At 36.0% G+C, this 23714-nt stretch overlaps 8 protein-coding genes across 11 annotated transcripts in view; 3 read left to right on the plus strand and 5 right to left on the minus strand.

Moving 5' to 3' along the window:
• The window catches only part of LOC9315452 (traB domain-containing protein), a 5360-nt gene extending 3263 nt beyond the window's left edge, over window positions 1-2097 (plus strand). Inside the window, exons 5-12 of the mRNA XM_021029909.1 lie at window positions 295-344; window positions 427-486; window positions 651-734; window positions 816-920; window positions 1035-1148; window positions 1237-1337; window positions 1551-1662; window positions 1752-2097. Of these exons, the coding sequence (XP_020885568.1) occupies window positions 295-344; window positions 427-486; window positions 651-734; window positions 816-920; window positions 1035-1148; window positions 1237-1337; window positions 1551-1662; window positions 1752-1874 (749 nt within the window). The 3' untranslated portion in view covers window positions 1875-2097. The remainder of the gene's footprint in view (window positions 1-294; window positions 345-426; window positions 487-650; window positions 735-815; window positions 921-1034; window positions 1149-1236; window positions 1338-1550; window positions 1663-1751) is intronic.
• A 284-nt stretch (window positions 2098-2381) lies between these two features.
• On the plus strand, window positions 2382-3153 carry LOC9315453. Its single transcript, XM_002879340.2, has 2 exons — window positions 2382-2779; window positions 2848-3153. Exons 1-2 carry the CDS (start codon window positions 2456-2458, stop codon window positions 3151-3153), a joined length of 630 nt encoding a protein of 209 aa, XP_002879386.2. The 5' UTR covers window positions 2382-2455.
• Window positions 3154-3835: 682 nt separating this feature from the next.
• On the minus strand, window positions 3836-4900 carry LOC9315454 (sarcoplasmic reticulum histidine-rich calcium-binding protein). The gene has a single exon (XM_002881174.2). The coding sequence runs from the start codon at window positions 4805-4807 to the stop codon at window positions 4259-4261; it is 549 nt and encodes a 182-aa protein (XP_002881220.2). The 5' UTR covers window positions 4808-4900; the 3' UTR covers window positions 3836-4258.
• Window positions 4901-8969: 4069 nt separating this feature from the next.
• Window positions 8970-14617, plus strand: LOC110229445 (homeobox-leucine zipper protein HDG3). Of its 3 annotated transcripts, none has more exons than XM_021029648.1 (13): window positions 8970-9156; window positions 9399-9503; window positions 10539-10827; window positions 10939-11056; window positions 11474-11662; window positions 11811-12242; window positions 12345-12446; window positions 12553-12753; window positions 12853-13039; window positions 13125-13384; window positions 13465-13554; window positions 13636-14009; window positions 14103-14617. In XM_021029648.1, exons 3-12 carry the CDS (start codon window positions 10577-10579, stop codon window positions 13987-13989), a joined length of 2184 nt encoding a protein of 727 aa, XP_020885307.1. In that variant the 5' UTR covers window positions 8970-9156; window positions 9399-9503; window positions 10539-10576; the 3' UTR covers window positions 13990-14009; window positions 14103-14617. The 3 variants fall into 3 exon arrangements, with proteins under 3 accessions (XP_020885307.1, XP_020885308.1, XP_020885309.1); XM_021029649.1 differs by having other exon boundaries at window positions 13636-14004; XM_021029650.1 differs by having other exon boundaries at window positions 12853-13027.
• Window positions 14618-14795: 178 nt separating this feature from the next.
• Window positions 14796-17659, minus strand: LOC9317288 (transmembrane protein 97). The gene is made up of 3 exons (XM_002881175.2): window positions 17641-17659; window positions 15543-15876; window positions 14796-15113 (listed from the first exon to the last, which is right to left on the minus strand). Exons 2-3 carry the CDS (start codon window positions 15864-15866, stop codon window positions 14931-14933), a joined length of 507 nt encoding a protein of 168 aa, XP_002881221.1. The 5' UTR covers window positions 15867-15876; window positions 17641-17659; the 3' UTR covers window positions 14796-14930.
• Window positions 16365-17754, minus strand: LOC9317289 (transmembrane protein 97). The gene is made up of 2 exons (XM_021029651.1): window positions 17302-17754; window positions 16365-16711 (listed from the first exon to the last, which is right to left on the minus strand). The coding sequence occupies exons 1-2, from the start codon at window positions 17623-17625 to the stop codon at window positions 16529-16531; spliced, it is 507 nt and encodes a 168-aa protein (XP_020885310.1). The 5' UTR covers window positions 17626-17754; the 3' UTR covers window positions 16365-16528.
• A 417-nt stretch (window positions 17755-18171) lies between these two features.
• Window positions 18172-19592, minus strand: LOC9317290 (putative F-box protein At3g23960). The gene is given in 1 exon segment (XM_002881177.2): window positions 18172-19592. A coding segment is annotated over 1 exon segment (912 nt). The 5' UTR covers window positions 19489-19592; the 3' UTR covers window positions 18172-18576.
• Window positions 19593-19768: 176 nt separating this feature from the next.
• On the minus strand, window positions 19769-23683 carry LOC9317291 (glutamate receptor 3.5). 2 transcript variants are annotated; one of them, XM_002881178.2, is made up of 6 exons: window positions 23059-23683; window positions 21551-22902; window positions 21131-21408; window positions 21000-21031; window positions 20471-20880; window positions 19769-20394 (listed from the first exon to the last, which is right to left on the minus strand). In XM_002881178.2, the coding sequence occupies exons 1-6, from the start codon at window positions 23375-23377 to the stop codon at window positions 19909-19911; spliced, it is 2877 nt and encodes a 958-aa protein (XP_002881224.1). In that variant the 5' UTR covers window positions 23378-23683; the 3' UTR covers window positions 19769-19908. The 2 variants fall into 2 exon arrangements, with proteins under 2 accessions (XP_002881224.1, XP_020885301.1); XM_021029642.1 differs by having other exon boundaries at window positions 21551-22894; window positions 23059-23377.
• Window positions 23684-23714: the final 31 nt, after the last annotated feature.

Here is a 23714-nt window from a genome sequence, read left to right on the forward strand (position 1 = left end):
CGGTTTATGTCAATTGAGTTACAGAAAATGGCAATGCAGCAGGAACATTGTGAAATTAAGGAAGATAGGCTTTAGATACTTGAGATTTGTTTCACGGTTTCAGCTTCGGTTGCAGAATCCATAGGATCAGACCTCTGTCTTCATTTTTCATCTGTAACAGCCTCCTTGTTTGAAATTCTTTCCCTAGACTTTAGTATAGGATGGAAACATGTCAATCCACTTTTTTCCCCTTGATTGGACTATAATATATTAAGCATTCATAAACTTGTTTTTTCATATTTTCATTTGCTTTGTAGGAATCATGTCGAGAAGTTGAAACTGTAATCAGATCCTTGAAACCGCAGGTTCTTCTCCTAACAGTTCATTGAGGACTAAAGTGTTATATCCTCATGTGTTATTTTACTCAATACTTGGTGATGCTTGCAGGCTGTCTTTGTGGAGTTGTGTACAAGTCGATTGTCTATTCTCACACCTCAGACTCTGAAGGTTTCCTCTACATAATTCTTATAACATGTCCAATTCAGTTTATTTCTTAGCAGTTTATGGTCGTCTACACTGTAGACTCTACAGACATAACTTATAATGAATCTATCTCTTCTATCCATTTTTTTGTTTATTCTTGAAAGATGCCATGTTTTGTTTTTTTCCAGGAACCAACTTGGATGGAAATGATAGACATGTGGAAGAAGAACCACAACCTATTTGAAATACTTTACGGATATATTCTTGCAAAGGCATGCTTCCGTGGTTCAGATCTACTTTGATTGTAGCTTAAATTTCCAGACTAATAATTTACATCATTTTCTTATGTGTAGGCCGCCAAGAAGCTTGAAGTTTTTCCTGGTGCTGAATTTCGTGTGGCATTTGAAGAGGCAAACAAATATGGTGGCGCAGTGTTTCCTGGCGATCGTCCAGTACAGGTGACTTTGGCGTTCAGAGCTCAAACCTTTCTTATAGGAATGTTATGAATTGCATCTCTGTTTTTAAATTGTGTTCTAGTGAGTATTCAGTTTCTTTCATATTTGTCGAAGCAGATCACGCTACAGAGAACATGGGGTAAAATGCCTCTATGGCACAAAATAAAACTAGTGTACAGCATAGTGTCTCAAGCTGTCTTTCTGCCGAAGCCTAAGGAACTTGAGAAGATGGTAAAAATCTGTTCTTCCTTTTTTTTTCCCCATTTTTGTGATTCAGTCATAGTAAATATTGAGTGATGATAAAATTGGATGGCTTTAGCTGAAAGACATGAGCGATGCTGATATGCTGACATTGGTGATTCAAGAAATGAGCAAGGAATTTCCGTCTCTCATGGAGACACTTGTGCATGAGCGAGATAAGTTAGTACTATCCTCTCTAATATAGAGTTTATAAGATTAATCGACCACTTCCTCTTTGTTTAGAAAAGTGAACTTGTATTATCAGTAATAGTTGTATCAAATTTAGCTTTCAAGCTCTTTTTCCTTTAAGCTCTTAATTAGCTAATCTTAAAACATAGAAAACTCAAAAGTTTGGTCCAGATTTTTGTCTGATCTATTTGCATTATATCTCAGGTACATGGCATATTATTTGTTGAGACTTGCAAGTGAGCATAGTTCAGTCGTGGCAGTTGTCGGTAGAGGGCATCTTCAAGGGATCAAGAAGAATTGGAACCAACCTATAAACGTTAGTAACCTCATTATACACATTTGGTTAAAAACAACACAATAAACAGAACTAATTTTGTCACCATTATTGTGGTAATGGTATTGCAGATAAAGGAACTATTGGAGTTACCGACAAATGAATCGATTTTTACTGTAAAGAATATTCTGAAATATCTGGTGGTTGCAGTCGCCGGGACAGCCATAGTTTCCGGCATGTATCTTGCTAAGTAAATTAATCTCAAGGTGGAGTGAGTTTCTCATGAGGAGAATAAAACGTAGGCGATATAACAGATGATGACATAAACTTCAATAACCGTTATAAACTTATGCTGTCATGATCTTATTTATTTTTGGTTTTAGGATGAATAATTTCGTAAGAACTATACAAATCAATTCTTTTCCCTTCCATGTGTCAATTCAACTACTAATTCCATTTTTTTTAAGCTTTGAATCATTTTTATTCCATGTATCCAACCTTAAGTTTTTGACTTTACAGCTATATCAATTATTTTATTTTCATTTTCCATTATTTTTTCGCTATAAATGCTAAACTACACAATCGAATATCATGCCAAATTCAGTTACAATCACGATGAGAACCATAGTTCTATAAGTTATAACAGACACACACATGAACAAGACCCAACTAAACATCAGAATATTATCATGAATAACTTATGCATTTCAACAACTGGCATTCTCCACTGTATATATATGTGTTTATTATATAGTATACATTACGCATTGTGGAACCATTGTCCCTTTTCTCCATAACATAAGCATATCAGACACATTTTTTACTCTCTGAAAATATGATAGTGACAATTGTTTCATATACACAAGAATTCACCATGGAAATCAGTGAACAAGAATCTGTGTTGGAGGTCAAGAAACGTTTAGGACAGTTTCTTCAGATCCCAGCATCTTCTTTAACTCTCTTTGTCTCTTGTTGGGAACTCATCGACGGTCTTGACATCGAAGATTACCCAATCATCTCTCACGGCACCAGAATCGACCTCACCGTAACTCCCTTTTTCACCGCACCGTCTTTTATCAACCCGGCCGTTAGAAAAATCCACGTCACCGTCAAGTTCCCGTCAAAACAGTTCACCGTTGAAGTAGACAGAACCGAAACGGTAATAGCATTACCTCTCATTTACAGTTTTTGAGTTTTCTTGATTAAAAAGGTACTAATGTTTTGCAGGTAAGTAGCTTGAAGGACAAGATTCACATTGTGGAGAACACACCGATAAAGCGAATGCAGTTATACTATTCCGGGATTGAGCTAGCTGATGATTATCGAAACCTAAACGAATATGGAATCAGTGAATTCTCAGAGATTGTGGTGTTTCTCAAGTCGATCAACCGAGCCAAAGACGTTGCTCCGGTGAGGAAACTCTGTTTCTTGGTGCAGACGTCATCGAGTTTATTCAACGGTGCGAGGATTCCTGTGGAGATAAGACGTCGCTCGCTGGAGGCTACGATTCAGCTTGCTGCACTGCCGTCTTAGAAAAACGGGCCCCATACCTTTTTTTTTTTTTTTTTTTTCTTTTTTTTCTCTTTTTTTTTTTCTACCAGGAGGCAAGTATTCCCATTCCCGCCTTCTTTTCAGCCCGTCGGCATGAGCTTAAACAAAAATATGTAGTGTAGTAGTTGATGTTAGTAATTTTTGTTAGTGTTTTCGATATTTTATTGCTAAAAAATTAAGTGTTGACATTTCAGAATTCGATGTTTTATTTTAAAATCGTTATATATCATAAAATTTACCCGTGTCATACCTAGTTATAATTAACTGATATTACGACTAGCGGAGTGAGTGGTCCCTACAACTTACATTTGATTTGTTCAATTAAACATTTACTAATCTAATCTCTTGTTGAATGAGCATTTTTGAAATTCCTCCCATATAGATAAGAGTCTCGTTAATGATTATAGTAATATTTTCAATTAGTTAACAAATAAATGATAGTGCGACTAGCAGAGTAGGTGAACCCTACACTTTTAAGATGTTACCATCGATTTTTTGGAACGAGCAAATCGTCGAATATTTAAAACTCGATTAAATTTTTTATTAACGTTAATGTATGGTAATGTACTATCTTGAATATAAATCTCTTTTTCATTAACAATGTAGATAATCATGTTTTTAATTTATTAACAAAAATGAGTTTTAAATAGTGCGACTAGCGAGTAGGTGGACTCTACAACTTCAAGATGTTACCATCGATGTTTTAGGTATACAAGAAAGTCGCCGGATATTTAAACTCTATTAAGAGCTTTACTAATGTAATGTTTGGTAATGTATTATCTTCATCTTTTGACCAGTCGAATTTTCCGGTTAACTGGATTCTCTAGCCTGAAATGGCCAACTAGATTTGAGAACCAACCACTGTCCCATAGAGAAACTTTTGATCTGTTTTTTCTACAGAGAAGACGGAGAATAAACAAAAGAAACTAAACAGAACAAAATCAATTTTTTATTATGCTGGTAAGACACCTAAAACAATGTTTAGTTGTTTACTTGTATACCAAGAAACAATATAACAAGATAATCACAAATGCAAAACAATAAAAATGGAATTGTTAAAACAAATCTCATATCAAATCAAGAAACCCTAGATTTCCTCTTTATTATCTCCTTCTTCACCCTCTCTTGGTTCCTCTTTGACATCATCATCACCATTATCCTTTGCTTCACCATCCTTCTCATTCTGCTTCGCTTCTTCATCTTCTTCAACTTTCTCATCGCTATCTTCTTCTTCATCCTTCATCGCTTGATCCTTCTCTTCCCCGTCTATTTTTGGCTTTTCGTCTTCTTCTTCGTTTCCTCTTGGACTCTCTGCTTCCGACGAAACCTCCTCCATAGGATCATCATCATCTTCTTCTCCTCCTTTAGATTCCTCTTCCTCAGAAACCAAATCAGGATGCTTAAAGAACAAATACATATGAGAATCTTCTCCCACTCCTAAATCTCTCAGCATCATGTCATCTTCATCCTCCATCACCATCCTTCTCGTCTCTTCATCTCCGATGACAAGTATCAAACGAGTCACCGGTAATTTCACCTCCGCCGCGATCTTCTCCTTCAGTTCTTTGACCGTCGTATCTTCACTCACGTCCGCATCAATAAACGTCCCCGTTATTATCTCCACACTCACTTTCATTGTTTAATATCTCTCTCCACCAAATCTTATGATTTTGATTGTTGAGACAAATATTCATATCTTTTATTGTTTCTATTGTTTCTTTTATTTTATTTAGTTTTTCGTTTTTGGTTATTTTGTTTGTTTTGGCAATGGTTTTTTGGTTTTAAGATCTTGCTATGTATAAAAACATGAACTAACCAAACACAAAGCATGCCCTTTTCATTTCAATTCAATATCAAATATCAGATATCGTGTTTGATTTTATGGAAATTATTATCTTGTTTTATCTCAATTTTGTTGCGGATATCTTGCAACAAGATTGTTTTACATGTTTTTTTTTTAATACATGTGAGTTTGACTAAGTAGGATTCATCCACAAAATCCCCTCCTCAAGTTTAGGGAACTAATTAACACAAACAAGACAAAATTAAGGAACTATATATATGATGATTAAATCATACCGATTTTTTCGATGCATTTCCGACTAATTTGTGGTCGTCGGAAATGACCATATCTTTCCGACGAATTTTCAATCTGAAGATTCTTTGGAATGTGGTCGGAAACTCGTCGGAAAATTTTCGACTACGTTTTTTCTTCGGGAATGGTCATCAGAATATGCTATGTTTTCTTGTAGTTATATAAAGTTCTTCTACTTCTAATTACTGTATATCTAAAGATTTTACTAAAAAGAAACATAATTAGGGTAATCACTCTGGTTTTTGTATGTAATCCACGTAACAAATTTATCCAAACAAACAGAAAAATATACTTATAAAATTTTGTCTAACAACCATTGATCGTTTCTACTATATTTGTAAATGATACTCCAGCACACTGTTGCGCCTTCCACATTAACAAAGTCGCGATGAGTTTATGACGTGGGCTTATTATTAATGGACTCTTCTCCATATTTATTAGAGGCTTTTATTCACCTTTGATGCCAGGGGGCTTATTAAGACCTACGCTCATGATGTTTTTTTTTTTTTTTAATATCATGAGATTCTGGGTCGAAGCCCGTAATTCTCAGGCCCGAAACTACAACATGTAATATTAGTTTTGTCCCAAGCGTCACTCGAACCGGCGATCTTTAAGCTTCGTCTTGGGTCTTTACTCTTTACCCTCATGATGTTAATTAAGAGATAATCATTTTTTGCCATTAATTAAATTTCAATATCTATTATTGGTTACCCCGGTTGTTTTAACTTAAGCCATCAAATATTCAATATGTAACAAGGAAGCTGTGTATATATTACAATATTACACTCGTTACTCGAACATACTTAATTAAATGTACATAGTGGATATGATATACCTCTATCTAGTGGGTTTACCTATCTAGTGGGTTTAAGGTTCGATCACTAATATGTATGCCGTTGAATTAATTCATTGTTAACAAAGTGTAATAATTTATATAATGCTCGGTCTTAAACATGATGACTTGAACATATTCTCTAATCAAAGTTTTACAGTAATTCTAGTGCAGCTTGGATATATATAATTTGTATTTTTTTAGACAATATTTTCTAACAAAAAATAAAATTAGAATGATAAGAGTGATGCTTTCTAAATGAAAATGAGAGTGCAAATTTAGATTAGAGGCCATATAATTTTATGTTGTAGCTAGTGAGTGTGAGTTTTGGATGAGACCTATTCAAAATCCTCAAAACTAATTAATTGGTTAAACTATAGGGGCTTTTGCAAAAATGCCACTTTTTCAATACCACTTTTTAAAAATACCCTTTTTTAAAACCTTATAAAAAATGCTCTTAAAAATATAAGATTTACCTAAATATGTATGTAATATTATTAAAACATACACAAACTACATTTCTATGTATCTAAAATCTTATAAATACTTTATAAATACCTTATAAATGCATTTTAAATACCTTTAAAAACTTTTAAAATATCTTGTAAAACCTTTGAAAAACCTTAAAAAACCTTTAAAATAACTTGTAAAACCTTTAAAAACATCTTATAAAACCTTATAAATACTTGGATCGAGTCTTCAAGTAGTAGTTACAATCCATAAGTACCTTATAAACCTAATAAAACTTTATAAAAATTTCAGATTTAAAAAAGGGCATTTTTGAAAATGGACATCCAAATGAGACATTTTTTTAAAAGGGGCACACCAAAAAGAATATTTTTAACAATTTCTCTAAACTATATATTGTAACATAGGAACAGTTGAAATTGTAAATATATCCAAAATTTCTACAAATCATAGTTAGCCATTTTGAACAGTTGAAAAAGTAACGGCAAAATCTGCTACATGTTTTGTCTGTTTGCCTACGTCAGGTTTGCCTACGTCATATTTATTTTAAATAAACAATTATATAAGGGAAAAAATATAATTAATAAAAGCTACTTTTGGATTTATATGTTAAAAAGGGTAAGGACGTTAACAATTGAAAGGTGTAAATCTAGAAATTTGGAATTGCAATGAGTACATGAAACCGTAAAAACATATAAACGTCAAAAAGAACCAAAAAAACGTCTACATATGAAACGTGTACAGGCAAGCATGCTTATTCCGTGAAGGTGCATGATAAAACTACAAACGACAGACTATAGTGTAATAGAGGGAAATTAGTGTAAAGAAACAAAACCAAAATTTGACTGTAACCAAAATGGTTAAATGTTAGGGCCACAAACTGTTTAGCAGTCAAAATAGGTAACTTGCTTTCCGTTACCATTGGACCCATTTCATTTCTTAACCTGGTTTGCAGAATTCACTATTTCACGAGTTGGGTTTAGTGACACATTCGATAAAAACAAAAAAAAGAGATTTTTTATATTCAACCAGCTGCTCACACTTTTCACAATAGTCTATATAAATTTAGGATTTAAATTTGATTTTTACTTAAATAATAAACTTATATTGTATCTGAAGTATGAGAAATATCGTGAACTAGAAGTTTTGAATGATATGATATTATGTTAAATTTTAGATTACCAGATAATAGAACCAATTATGTTAAATTATTTTTAAAAGTATGAATAATTTGAATGATATGATATTTCAAATATAAACTAAATTTCATTTTTGATTATAAATTTAAATATTTGTTTTAAGTTTGACTATTATGATTAATTTTTTGGTCAAACTTATTTAAGATGGTAAAATAGTAAAAATAATTGTATGACCGACGACTAAGAAATTGTACCTTGGTTCTTATGTTTTATCTAGTGTCACTCGTTACGTCACTATCCATATTTAAACATGTATATTACACATTATTGATAGAAAAATAATTGACCAATGACTAACTATGTTCAAGGATATTGGATAATGCAATGACTAGCTATTAAAGTTACTTAAATAAATTTTACCAATTATTATAAATTGAGATTTGAATATATTTAATAAATATTAACGATCGATCGAGTCAATAATAATACTATGGATTTTTTGTTTATTTTACTGTTCCGCCGACTTTATGTTCTTTTTTGTCCGCCGGCTTTTTTTTTTTGTTATGCACGATCGATCTATTCAATAATGCTATCATAGATATTTTATTTTCTTTCTTATTTTGTTCACCTTTGTATCTTTATAAACAATCGATAGGGTCAATAAAAGCGCTTTGTAGTTTCTGTAATTCATTCGGTACATCTCATATCTATAAATATTGTTATTGAATCGATCGATTATATTATGAATCTTCTAACATTCAAATATTAATTTATTGTCATCATTATCAAAACAACTAATCATACTTGAATTTTTTTCTATGATAATAAGTTGCAAAGTTTTTATTTTATTTTAGTCTTTCCTAAACTATTCATGGTCCATTTCACTATGAATTCAAATCTTAAAATTTAAATAATTTTACATTATTTCTCCTAGGCTCATACCATATAAGCATAATTTTTTTATAGAAATCTTTGTTTCTCTAATTAGAATTTCAAAAATGACTAAAGCTAAATATACCAAAAATGGTTAAAAATATTTCAATGGCATTAAGTCTAAATTTTATTATATTTCTCTTTTAATGGAGAAAACTTAATTTAGTTTTTTTATTTATTTATTTAGTTAAAATTATGTAATAATACCATAAGCGTATTTGGAAAACCAATTGAATTATGACACATAGATGAAGAGATAGAAGCATCTTCTCCACTTTTTTTTTTATTATTTATCATTTTAACGTGTAGCTTTCTCTCTCTCTCCTTCGAGCGTGTAGGGTTAAGTAAGTGTCTCCCTCTCTACCTATAAATATGTGTCTATAAACCCCTAAATTCACTCGCACTCTCAGCACTTTCACTTACCTCAAAACCGCTTCCTAAAACCATAAGCTGTTTCCCGACAAAACCTATTTCCTTTCGATACTATCCAAGAGTTACTCCCATATTTCATCGACAATGTAATATGCCTACCATTCATTATTTTTCACTGCTCATTAATTAATCTCAAATATATCATGGATCTCAACCCTTTTCATTTGATTAAATTTCGTTGCACAATTCCCTTTTTATATGGTAAACGTATCGAGTTATCAGTACCATCTTTGTTGTATCTATCATATACATCAAATGATGAACTGATTCTTGTATATCTTGCTATTGGGACCGAATTTTGTTTAACTTTTTTTGTTTTCGTTTGTAGAAAAAGAGTGAGCCAAAGATGGAGTGATAGATCAAGCTAGCAACGGAACAATAAACATAAAAAGATTTGATTTTTCTGATTTTATCACAGCCAAAACTTCAAAAGGTACTGTTGGATTATCTTCGTTATCCTTTGTATTTTATGTTTATGTTCTAAATTATGCATCCCCGATTATATAATTTATATCCAACAAAATACAAAGATGATAACAAAATAGTGGGAAAATTTATTACATCGCACACAATTATTATTTGCTGCTTGGTCGGTACATATACATATAGTACTCTGACTCATATATACCATGTTTTTTTTGTGTCTCTTTCTCTATCCAAAAATTGATAATTTTTCTGAAGGGAAAAAATAAATGTTGAGTGGTAGATCTTTTTTACAAAACCAATTTTAAATCTATCAATTAATTTTTTACAATATTGTTTTGATTAAAATCAAAATAAATTTAATTATATCTTCGATCTACTTATATATGGTCATTTTATTTGTTTTGGGCAAATGAATCCAACAATTCTCTTTTTGTATTCTTTTCCTCTCTATTCCCTCCTTGTTCTATATTTAGATCTCTACAAATTGTGAAACCCTCGAATAAAAAATCAATTAAAACAAACATCTAAAAACTTTTTTTTGCCTAGATCCCATACTCTGACTTTTAAACTAGTCTCGGAGAGTTCATAAAGTTAGGGCTTTTTTATTAATTCATGTCCTTTGCAAAATATTTTTGGGGTTAATTTAATAGTCTATATAAAATTCATTTTGTTTGCGTTTATTTGTTAATCGGTACTGGTGGGTCTTTTGATTCCAACTATCATCCTCAATTACTTTGTCTAGTTTTTTATTTTGTCTGTTTCTCTTTTATTTATAAGATCTTCTAGATAAAAGTTAAAAAAGTGGGTTGACTTCGAAAAGCAAACTTTTTGTTGTCTGGAATTTAGTGAAAGAGAGTGTACTGTTGTGTCTGACTGTGCAAAAATCCCAATCTTGGATAAAAAATCCTTTTTGATTCTTGTACTCAAGAACAAAGGAAAACAAAACCTTTTTCACAAACCCTAATTTCTAGATCTTATGAGTTCTTATCATTTTATATCTCTCTAATTTGTGAAGTAACTCATGATTGTTTTCAACTCTCAGATCTTTCAGAATCCCAAAGACAAAAACAAACAGCAAAAATGTCTCAGTCAAACATGGTACCAGTGGTTAACAACGGAGATGGTGATAACAACGAAAACAACAACGTTAGCAACAACAATGGTGGAGCTGACAACACTAATGCTGGAAATCATTCTGGAGATCAAGAACTCGAAAGTGGGAATACCTCAAGTGGCAATCATGGAGAAGGGTTGCGAAACAACCAAGCTCCTCCTCCTAAGAAAAAAAGATACAATCGTCACAGCCAAATTCAGATTCAGGAGTTGGAATCGTAAATTTTATTCATTTCTTTAAATAACTTAGCTTCTATCTAGCTAGATCAATAATTAAATTACTCTATAATATTCACATCTCTTTTTTTTTTTTGTTGTTGAATATATAGTTTCTTCAGAGAGTGTCCTCACCCAGATGACAATCAAAGGAACGCACTTAGCGTTCAATTGGGATTGGACCCTGTTCAGGTCAAGTTCTGGTTCCAGAACAAACGCACTCAAAGCAAGGTATGTATATATATGTAATAAATTTACACAATCTCATACATATTTAATGTATGTATATATAGGCATATGAGTAGGTTTTGATTCTTGGTATATACGTGTACAGAGTATGATGATTCCACATACATATGTTATATGTTGAACTGTAGTATAGGATTAATGTGATATGAATGAAATCAAGTTTTTTAGATTTTAGGTTTTTTTTTTTCTTTTTTCGTAAGAGAGTATTATAATAACGTTTTGAAACATGTGAAGTGAACGCAATTAATACAGCATTTGTTTATTTATTCTATTCTTTATTCACTTGAAAACCAAAAAGTTGATTCTCTTTGTTGCTTCCATATCCAAAGATAACGACTTAATTAATTAGTTGGTTTGTCATTTGAAATATAAACTAATTAATTTTGTTTTGATTTGCAGAATCAACAAGAACGCTTAGAGAACTCAGAACTTCGGACTGCCAACAACCAGCTTAAGGCTGAGCATCAGCGGTTACTAGAAGCTATTCGTCAAGCCTCATGCCCTAAGTGTGGAGGCAAAACTGCAATTGGCGAGATGTGCTTCGAAGAGCACCATCTTCGCATCCTCAACGCTCGTATGACTGAAGAGGTACTAGATTTGAACTAGATAGTTTCTATAATATAAATGTAAATGTTCATTAACAATTGAACACTGACTATTTCAATGAATGAAGCATACAAATAACACTTCATAAATGATTAAACAAGTTGCGTTTCCTGTTTTGTGGGTTATATAGATCAAGCAACTTTCCGCCAAAGCGGAAAAGATAAAAACGATAACGGGTAAGCCGGTAATGAGCCATCCCGGTATGTCTCCTCCTATTCCTCCTCCAACTTTCGAGTTCGGGATGGGATCTGATGGAAGAGATGTGTATGGAAATGTCGGAAACCACTCGAGGGAAACCACTGGACCGGCAGATAATAAGCCGATCATCATGGAGTTGGCAGTTGGAGCCATGGAAGAATTCTTGGTGATGGCTCAAGTGGCTGAACCACTGTGGATGGGAGGACTTGATGGTACTAGCTTAGCTTTGAACTTGGATGAATACACAAGAACGTTTCGCAAGGGTCTCGGTCCTAGACTTAACGGGTTTCGAACCGAGGCATCCAGGGAAACCGGACTCGTGGCAATGTGTCCTATTGGGATTGTTGAGATGCTTATGGACGAGGTAAGTTAATCTATCAAATTATGATCATAACTAATCCTTTTTAAATATACTATAGCATATATATAATAGGTCAGGTGTGTAATTAATGATCTAAATTTGCAGAATCTGTGGTCAACAATGTTTCTCGGAATTGTTGGTAGAGCCAAGACTCATGAACAGATATTGGCTGATGCTGCTGGAAACTTCACTGGAAATCTCCAAATAGTAATTCTTCTACTTTACTTTACTTTCTTTTTTTAGTTATACAAAAAGAAAAAACAACTAAAACCATGTTTGATATAATTAACCAATATTGTTCTTCTTCATATAGATGAGTGCTGAGTACCAAGTGCTTTCGCCGCTGGTCTCGACCCGCGACTGCTACTTCGTCCGCTACTGTAAGCAGCAAGGAGAGGGTTTGTGGGCGGTGGTTGATGTTTCCATCGACCATCTCCTCCCAAACCTTCACCTAAAATGTCGCCGCCGCCCCTCTGGATGTCTGATTCAAGAAATTCATAGTGGTTACTCCAAGGTATGTAACTTATTGTCACATTATGGGTATTTTTGTATACGGATGATCATATAGTTTAAATTTTAAATGAATTTTCTTTTCTTTTTTGGTTTGAAAAAGGTTACATGGGTGGAACATGTGGAAGTAGATGACAGTGCAGGAAGGTACAGCATCTTTAAGCACTTAATCTGTACTGGTCAAGCTTTTGCTGCTAACCGCTGGGTTGCAGCATTGGTACGCCAGTGTGAGCGAATATCTAGCATGTTGGCTACAGATTTTCAATCCGTCGATTCCGGTGATCACATAAGTATACTCACTACCAAATTTGCTTCAAATGGAAAATGTATTCTCTCTTTTTTTGCTTTTCTTAACCGTTTTGTGACATTGTGCAGCGCTAACGAACCATGGAAAGATGAGCATGCTGAAAATAGCTGAGCGGGTTGCGAGAAGCTTCTTTAATGGATTGACCAGTTCGATGGGGTCTACATTTTCTGGTGTTGCTGGTGAGGATATCAGAGTGATGACAATGAAGAGCGTGAATGATCTAGGAAAGCCTCCCGGTATCATTCTTTGTGCAGCCACTTCCTTTTGGGTTCCTGTTCCTCCTCAGACTGTCTTTGACTACCTCAGAGATGAGACTAATCGAGCCCAGGTATACTTAGTTAGGACAAGACTTTTTTTTTTTTTTTTATGTTCTTTATATAACATGTTTTGAGATATATGTATCTGCAGTGGGATGTTCTCTGCAAAGGAGAGATGATGCAGAAGATAGCAGAGGTTACAAATGGGAGAGACAATAGGAACTGTGCAAGTTTACTCCGGGTAATATACCTAACTTGTGTTTTTGAAAGTGTAATATAATTTTATCTTTTGGTGTGTGACCGATGTTTTTATTGGTTACAGAAAGTAAACACTTGCCAGACCAAGATGATGATAGTTCAAGAGACCTCTGCTGATCCAACAGCTTCATTTGTGCTCTATGCGCCTGTTGATATGAAATCAATGGAGATTTCTCTCCATGGAGGTGGTGATCCTGACTTTGTGGCTCTGCTTCCTTATGGTTTTGCTATTCTTCCGGATGGTACGGGTCAGCCTGGAGGAAACGAAGGAGGATCACTCCTGACCGTTTCCTTCCAAATGCTGGTTGAGTCAGGTCCTTCTGGTCAGCTGAGTATTAGCTCTGTTGCAACCGTTGAGAATCTGATTCGTACAACCGTGCTGAGGATCAAGGCTTTGTTTCCTTGTCAGACTGCTTGAACCACCCCCATTTCGGTAATGTATCGAATCCATTTCATAAACAAAGTTAAAACTATCGAGTACTTGCTACGCATTTAAGGTGCTGATGACGTTTTTGTGTGGTTTTTTTACAGGAAAGTGAGCTTAATGGAAGAAGGAGAGTGAGTTTGTGTTGAAGATCGGGTTTTAGAGTTTATTGGAGAGCTTCAAAAGGGGAGGAGTCAAGAACGAACCTCAAGGAGATTGGTTTTAGGAGGTTCGGGATTTGACTTGCCCTGGAATATACCCATTCCAGATGGAAAATTATCCTTTCGTTTGAGTCTTTTATTTCCTTGTCATTGTTGGAACCTTTTGCTATTTCAGTTGAGTCTGTTATTTCCTTGTCACTGTTGGACTTGGACCTTTTGCTATTTCAGTTGAGTCTTCTGTTTCCTTGTCATTGTTGGACTTGGACCTTTTGTTATTTCATTTGAGTCTGTTGTTTCCTTGTCATTGGACTTGGAACCTCTTGTTATTTCAGTTGAGTCTTCTTCTGATTCCTAGTCATTGTTGGACTTGGAACTTATTGTTATTTCAATTGAGTCTGTTGTTTCCTTGTCACTGTTGGACTTGGAACTTTTATGAAGTTATTGAGTACTCTTTTTCTCTATTTGATGAGTTTCAAATTTTGTTTTTTTTCTTATTTCTGTTGGCTTTAGATCTTCTTCTAGAGTATGGATATTTCTTTTGTAGTCTATTTCTGGAGTTTGATTTATCAAAAGTTCACAACAAGACAAAAAAAATCTGAGCTGATAAAACCTGTCTTGGGTTGTGATTTGTCAAGACCCAATGTAAACTCTTTGGTGAAGTGAACTTGTTGATATTGCTAAAACAAAAGTCTCATTGAAAAGTTGAGCCAAATCCAATCAAGCAGAAATTCTCTGAGACAAAATAGAAAAGTCACATGCTTGATCAGTACTACCTCAAGCACGCTTTCTCCTGGCCAAAATAGCAGGTCTCTTGCCATCAGCTCCACTGCTTTTGCTGGATCGAGAAAGAAGACCACGAAGAAGAGCTAGAATACCAACACCCATGAATGGCAAATGCATCATCAACAATTTCTCAGATGCCTTCCCTGAACCTACCATCTCTCCCAGTATAGCAGCCTAATGAATACTCAAAATCAGATTCTTCATCAAAAGGCATATATACCATAACAGTTCCATAGCAATTTATTCAAAAAGATTCACATTTCAGAACAGTAAGAGAAGTTCATAACTTACTAAATCTAATAACCATGAAACTTGTCATTCAACATAGTAGAAACTCAAACTCATCAACATACAATGTTGTGAATCTGGGGAACCAAATGAAATTTTGAATCAAGCATATACAAATCTCACTAGTCTGCTCCTAGTTCATACTTTGTTATGGTCCAGTTTCATACATTGATCACCAATAAACACTTCTCTCATAACCTTCATTAATCATCAATACCAAACATACACAACATTTTGACTCTAAATCCCTAAATCAAACACATTATATCCAAATTTCTCAGAAAAAATGGAGAGCGAGATTAAGATCAAATGTACCATAGAAGTCACGACGGAAGCTCCGTACACCATTGAGGTGGTACCAAACCAAGATTTCCCGGCGAGAATTGCGTAGACGTTGACGATCGAGAGCGGCCAAAGAAGCAGAAGCTCGTGCCAGATGAGTCCTACGAGGAAATGCGGCTTCTCCTTGGCTAGATAATCTCCAAATTCATCGATGTACCAACGATTCAGATCGACGAGAAACGCCGGGAAGATATCTCCGGGAAGACTTATTTGACTGTCGATGAGCGGCGCAACGATCGCCATTAGAGCAAAGTATAAGAAGAGAACTGCATCGATCAACTTGCAAAATGCTCCCATTTTTTTTTTTTTCTCTGCTTTTTTATCTGTAGTTGATTGACCACGAGAAAGAACGAAGACGAAGAAGAGCGCCGGTAGGCCAGGACATTCGGTTAATCATTCGGTCGGTAAGTTCAGATATGGTAATATAATATATGAATATTTTAAGAATTTTTCAGTCCGTTAATTTTTTGTTTGGTTCAGTTCAGATATTTGAAAAGATAATTGTAACTTAACCAAAATTTAATATGTTTGGTCTGGGTCGGTTTTTAACCCAAAATAACCGAAATATGATGTGTTTTCCTAGAGTATAGATATTTCTTTTGTAGTCTATTTCTGGAGTTTGATTTATCAAAAGTTGACACCTTTTATTCCCAAGTCTCTCTCTCTTTTGCAAGAGAGGTTAACGAGTTTTTGGCTGTTGGCTATGGTTTTCTATTGACCAAACCCAACCAGACCAATAAGCTGATAAAATCTGTCTTGGGTCGTGTAATTTGTGAAAAGACCCAATGTAAACTCTTTGGTGAGGTGAACTGTTGATATTGCTAAAAAAAACAGTAACTTCAACAAGAATTCAGCAGAAAGGTTCAAAATTTTCTCATGGAAATGTTGAAAGCCATATCCAATCAAGAAGAAATTCTCTGAGACAAAATAGAGAAGTCACATGCTTGATCAGAACTACCTCAAGCACGCTTTCTCCTGGCCAAAATAGCAGGTCTCTTACCAACAGCTCCACCGCTTTTGTTGGATTGAGAGAGAAGACCGCGAAGAAGAGCTAGAATACCAATTCCCATGAATGGCACATAAATTATCAACAATTTCTCAGATGCCTTCCCTGAACCTATCATCTCTCCCAGTATAGCAGCCTATATAAGAAATGAATAGTCATAATCAGTTTCTTCATCACAAGGCATATATACCATAACAGCTCCATAGCAGTTTATTCAGAAAGATTCACATTGCAGAACTGTAAGAGAAAGTTCATAACTTAACTAATTCTAATAACCGTGAAACTGGTCTACATAGAAGAAACTCAAAATCTCTTTCTCTCATCAGTGAATCTGAGGAGCATAATTGCAATCAACAATATGCATTGATAACATATGAAACTGGTCAACATAGTAGAAACTCAAAATGTCTGTCTCTCATCAACATACAATGTTGTGTATCTGGGGAACCATAACTGCAATTAACAACATGCACTGAAACCAAATGAAATCTTGAATCAAGCATATACAGATCCCACTAGTCTGCTTTGTAATGGTCAAGTTTAATAGACTTATACAGTATCAATCCAACAGAGAGTTCTCTCATCAAGCTCAGATTTCAGATCAATACCAAAACATACACAACATTTCCTCAAAATTTCAGCAGATCAACAAAATTTTCACACTAAATCAAACACATTTTCTAATTTCTCAGAAAACTCGAGAGCGAGATTAAGATCTAAATGTACCATAGAAGTCACGACGGAAGCTCCGTACACCATGGAAGTGGTACTGAACCAAGATTTCCCGGCGAGAATTGCGTAGACGTTGACGATCGAGAGCGGCCAAAGAAGCAGAAGCTCGTGCCAGACGAGTCCGACGAGGAAATGCGGCTTATCCTTGACTAGATAATCTCCAAATTCATCGATGTACCAGCGGTTCAGATCGACGATAAACGCCGGGAAGATATCGCCGGGGAGACTTGTTTGACCGTCGATGAGCGGTGCAATGACCGCCATTAGAGCGAAGTATAAGAAGAGAACCGCATCGATTAACTTGCAAAATGCTCCCATTTTTTTTTTCTTTTTCTTCAATGGATTTTTTTTGTTCTTTTTTTCTTTCTCTGCTTTAATGTGTCGTTGACCGCGAGAACGAAGAAGACGAAGAGCCGGCTACTTAATAATTGACCAAATCTAAATTAAACCGAATCGGTTTAACGGGCTGCCATTATTCCGGTTCGATTCAGTGGTTTATTAGAACGCATTTATTGCATTGATACCATTTTTTGTTATCATCTTTCTCAGTGTGGTCCCCCTTACATAGAGAAGTCATCATGAACTGAATAGCTAGCCTTAGTTTGAGTCCTCGTTGTAACAATACCGGTGTAGATCATCTTGCGAAATGTGCAAGAACAGAGGATTTCGGTTTTCCCATGTATGTTCGACAGTTCCCGATTGACTATCTTTAAAAGAAAAGTCTTGGTCAGAAAACTTAATTAATGGAGATTTGGATGTAGAAGAAAAACAAAAACAATCAAAATTGGCTTACTTTAGAACAATCGTTCCTCCTAATTGTATTGTATGAACCAGACCAGTGCAAACAAAGAGGAGTATCCAAAAAACAGAAAAAAAAAGTAGTCATCCAATAGCATAAGGACTGCATGCACAAAGAGAGCCCATGATCTGTTACAAAACCTCATGTTCTAAACATATGAATAAGTTTCACGTCCTCTACATAGTTTAGAGAGATGAAAACTCTACGCTTCTCGTACTCATCCATTTCAACTCTTCTGATAGTTTCCCTATCGAAATTGTAATAGAAAATATAGAAAGGGCTAGATATACATGATGATGACAAAACAAGTTCATTGGTACCAGTCACTCCAATAGAGTATAAGTGGTCCTTTGCAACTTCAGTCTTCCACAAAATGGGCATAACGAAAATAAGCTTCAACCATTCTTGTTTCCCTGCGTCTACTAACACCCACAATTCAAGCCGATTATCTAACACTACTGTAAGTGCACCTAATTTACCCTTGTAGTTAACCAGCGTGTAAAAATCATGCGACCACAATTCCATGCCCTTATCTTTTTAATAAGATTAATCTTTTCAGACCTAACATCAAAACATATTATCTTAGAAAACCCACCGACGAAAGCTTGATAATACAAACCACCATTGATGCATATTCCAGTTTGATCTTCTCTAGGATTATGTGGTATGCAACATTCGATCATTCTCCATGACATTTTTCCAGTGCTTAAAGTCAGAACTTGGTGCTCCTCACATACCTGCTGCTTTTGCTGGTCTTGTAATTCATATCTTTGCTCTTATATTTCATATCTTGGCCTGCTCATGGACAAGATCTTGTACTGTTTCTCAATCGGATCATACCCAAAAAAGCTTATAACGTTGCATCTCCTCGTCTTCATTGTGGATAAAGATAAGGATTCTCCAGTGCTAGGGTTACATATCACTGGCACCGTTCTCGTCCTTCCGTTTAAGAACCGTCTGTCTATAAGACAGACCAAGCCTTGGACAAGACCAAGAATTTTACAGGGACCAGAAAAGGGGAGGCGCTTAAGATGATTGATACTTACCGGAGACGAGTTCACTTCCAGACTTCGAGGCTGAGGCCAGGAGGAGAAGAAGAATTCTCCGTTTGTTTGGTAGGCGACCAATATCTGCGGTCGAGCCAAAGATCTTGTCAAAAACAACTCTGTGAAATCTGGACGGCGAAGTACGGAGGTCCAGAGCTTCGATACGCAACGACATCTTGCTATAGACTTCACCGACAACCTAGATAATATCTCGACAATGAGATCAACTGGGATCGGCAAAGAGTTTTCTAGATTATTAAGTGAGGTCTTCTGTCGCGTATTGCGTTGGGATATAGTTGAAACATCCTCAGAGACGTGCTGCTGCAGTGTTTTCATGGCGAAGACACTACTTTGAAACCCTAGAGTCCCTTGGAGAGAAACTATATATATATGAGGTCTAATGGTGACAACAGTTAAACCGGCTACCACTATTCCGGTTAGTAAAGACACTTTCAAATTTGCATTGCCTTAAGCAAATTCTTTAGCAAGGTACATTTCTAATAGTGTTACTAGATGGACGTTTTAGATCTTATTGCTCTGTGTTGAGAGACTTGTTCGTGTTGGCACCTTTGTTTCAGTTTACCATTTATACAAGTATGCCGACAAAAAAGAAAAGAGTTCCATTTTCAATGTTATTTATTCATGACTCAGTTCACTTGCTCTTCTTGCAACATTGAAGTGTAATCTTATTTATGTACCTTTCTAAGTGTAATGTTATATCTGTAGTCATTTTAAAACAAATGGTATAACTCTTTTTTATCTATCTAACCGTGGAGTTTCATGATCCTTTGACTGCGAATTCTCACCTGAACTTTGACCAGCTTTGAGTTTCTTACTGCTCTTCTCCTTAAGCATCTCCTTAATCTCTGCTTCTCTCTTATCAACAACTTTGATCAAATCCTTGAAACTCACTGCTCTCAAACTTTTCCCTCTAGAAGAACCAGCCTCCTCGCTCCTCGCCCGTACCTCATCACTTTCTTCTGGTCTTAACCGTTGGTATTGCCAGAAAACTTTCCAGCAGAAGAGTGTTAGTGCAATGAACCAAACGATGCCACAGATTAGGAAGAGTCCCCAGAAACTCTGTACCGATATTTGATAGTTTTCTGTGTCTGAAATCTGCATTGTGCATTCATGGTCGTAGGTAAGCCATTTCTTGCGGATTTTCTCGAGTTTTCCATCTTCAGCCAGTTGCAGGATCGCAGTCGACATGTCCACAGCTAGAGGAGAATCTCTCTGGAACGCCTGCAAGAATCGAGATCCATTTAAGAAAAGTTTTAACAGAGACTGATCTTAAAGAAATGAAGTTGGCTTTACATACAAATCCCCAGCCTGTCCGGGTGAATTCCTGTCCAACTGTACGGAACTTGCAGTTGCTGTTTGATAAAAGAGCTTTGATGTAAGGAAGCTCGTCGACAATGGCTGCCACACCACCGCCTCTGGGACCACGTTGAAGAGCAGAGAGATATTCTTCTTCATCTTTCAGCGGTATGATTCTTGATGGAGCTATGTTAAGTTCATTGACCAGATATTTCCACGCAAAGGTACCGTCTTGGACTCCAATGGGTTCGTTGCTTGCTATTAGAGTGTCCATTCCTTCTATCCGAGATGTTAGCTGTTGAACGGTGAGGATTGAAGTGAGACTGGCTGTGTAGCTTGAGTTGATGATTAGAACCACAAATAACCATACGAGTAGCACAAACCTCCCCAACGTGCTCACCGTGTTCTCCCCTGAAGATCAAGAAAGGAAGAAGAATAAAACAACTTGAGAGCTTGGTAACAAAAGATAAAAACCGAGAGTTTCTTCTCTTTGATTTTTTGTAGGATCCAATTTGTAATCGAGTACATACTGTGAGAGAAGAACATTGTCGAGAAGCTAAACCTGAAACGTTCAAGACCAGAAACGAAGGGGTTTTAGCGCTTACGCTGAAACTTATAAATATGAGTTTTTGTGTCAATTCACTAATTGTATGGAACTAACCAGAAGACGGTAATGATTTGACGCCTAGGAGGTCCGCGGAATTCTTCGTTAAAGCGGTGTTCAAGAATCCAAATGACGGCTCCAACAAAGAGAAAAAGGGCACCGGTCACAGCCCACATCTCTATAGTGAATGGCTTCAAGAAGGACCAAGGACTAGACTTGGCCCCCTTCACTGGAGCTACCACCACAAGCCCTGATTCTATAAATGGCTGCGTGAAATCTACAAACTTGGTTCTGTTTGTAATGATGGTAACATCCCCAACAGCTGCATCGAAACTCTAGAGACAAAAGACAGAAAAAATATAAGTATACTGATCCCCCAACAGCTACATCGAAACTCTAGAGACATAAAACAGAAAAAATATAAGTATACTGTTTCGTGTACTTGATTGAGTAAATGAAAGACGAAGGAAGACTCACATTTGCAGCAACTTCACTTATGAGGTTGTCATATGAAGGATTTTTCTTCCCGTCCCCGTATAGTATGTAAGTACGTGGAACGGGATATGGAAGCAATTGAACCGCAGCTTCAAAGATGTCAATGCAATAGCCTTTAACACCAAGTGGGTTATTGTCCTTAGAAGCATAGTTTTTGTAGCTCACACGGTTAGGCACCCCGATTTTCAGCGGCTTTCCATTGTCAGGGAAAACCCAACCCCGAGGTGGCTTTATTACTTCCCCTGGCCATATGATCCCATTAAGACGTTGGTTTTTTGCAGATATGTTTGAAGGCTTAGAGTATAGTGTCTCCGGAGGCACGACTGAGAAACCTGTATGATTCGACCAGTACCCAACTCTCTGTGGACCTGTACTTTTTATGTTTACAATGTCGTAAGCTGGATTAATCCGGTTTTTCTCCGAATTAAACTCGATTTGTCCAGTCAGACCTGTAAAATTCATCTCAAGCATGACCTGCAAGAACCTCTCCCCTTCATTGAAAATGTTAAGTTTTGATAGCTTAATGTTGCTATCGTTGGTATTCCTCAGATTTGGATCATTAGAGAAGGTCACTGTATTGCCTTGGCTGAAGAAAACATCAAGAGCATGAGCTACCAACCAAACAGAATCGTAAGCATACAGCGCGTAAGAATTGAAGCCATCATCACTTTTTAAACTCTCCTTGGATCTAAGGTTTTTCCATCTTGCTTTAAACCGTTTTTTGTTGTCACTCTCAGGTGTGTAATGACCAAATGCAACCACTCCTTGCAAGAGATCCATAGCTTTGGTATCCAACGGTTCGATGGAATCCAAAGCTGTAAGAAGCCAATCACTGGTGATCCAGACATAGCCACTTCCCATCATTCCAAGAGATTTGGCGACAGAGAATATGTTTAAACCCGAATCTGGATTCACATGAACAACAAAGATGCGAGATTCCATCAGATTAACAGAAGCCAATAAATCACTGATTGAGCTACTATCTGCACCAGGTGTAAATGCAGCCTTGTAAGAGATCTTGGCACGTTTCTTGGCTAAAATATCGCCTAAGACAGATATCCCGTTCCTACCATACTCATCATCCACAAAGATCGCAACAACTTCTCTCCATCGGAAATAGGATACAAAATCCGCGATTGCATTCATCTGGAAGTAGTCGTTCTGTGTGGTACGAAGGAAATAAGGGTACTGAAGCGAAGAAAGAGTCGGGTCCGTTGCTGCAAATGACAGGAGAGGTACATGAAGCTCATTAGCTACATGGGAGATTATGTGACCAATTCCTGAAGATTGTGGACCAATGGCTGCAACAACCCTGTTCTCCATTAGCTGCAAAGCTACACCATAAGAAAACATATCACCAATCTACTTCCTCATTTCGAAAAAGCAATCCATGTGCAAAACAAAGATTTTAACAAGAGGTTCATTGGGGCATTTTCTCAAGCAACTTTCAGGCATAACTAAACAAGCTTGGTACAGTCTACGAAAAGTACCTCCCATGGTGCCAACAAATCCACTGCAATTTGCGTCCTGGAAGACGATATTAAGCTTGGTGCCCCTGAGAATACTCTGATCAGCATTAACGTCGTCAATGGCCACCACAAACGCAAGTTTGGCCGCTCTTCCAATGAAAGAATCATAAGTAAACAGAGCTCCAACGTTTACAGAGCTTGGCAGAGGAGAAGAAGAAGAGTTTCTTGAGAAACTTTCTCTACCAGCTCCTTGTATTGGCAAAACCCACAAAGCAAAAACACATAGGAGCATAAGTCCCATGGAAACATCTCTGACTCTAATCATCACGAAAAATCCCATCTTTAAATCGGAAAAAGGAGCGATTTTCACGGGCTCATGATAGACCCACTTGATGATTCGGAGTTAGAAAAAATCTGATCGAACAGGCATTAACGACCATTGATTTTAACATCAACATCAACTAGAAAAATATGGGTCAGACAAAAAAAGACAAAAGGGTCGTGAAAATTTTAATAACATTGTATCGAACCAAGAATCAAAGACTTAGATTTTTACATATATCTATGTGTTTGTATATACTTTATCTTGGATTCTGTACCGATCAAGAAACAGAACTGAAACTATCTCAGACTTGGTTCAGAAAAAAAAAAACCATAGTAATAAATAATTCAATTCA

Source organism: Arabidopsis lyrata, assembly GCF_000004255.2.
Source record: "Arabidopsis lyrata subsp. lyrata unplaced genomic scaffold ARALYscaffold_4, whole genome shotgun sequence".
NCBI lineage: Eukaryota > Viridiplantae > Streptophyta > Magnoliopsida > Brassicales > Brassicaceae > Arabidopsis > Arabidopsis lyrata.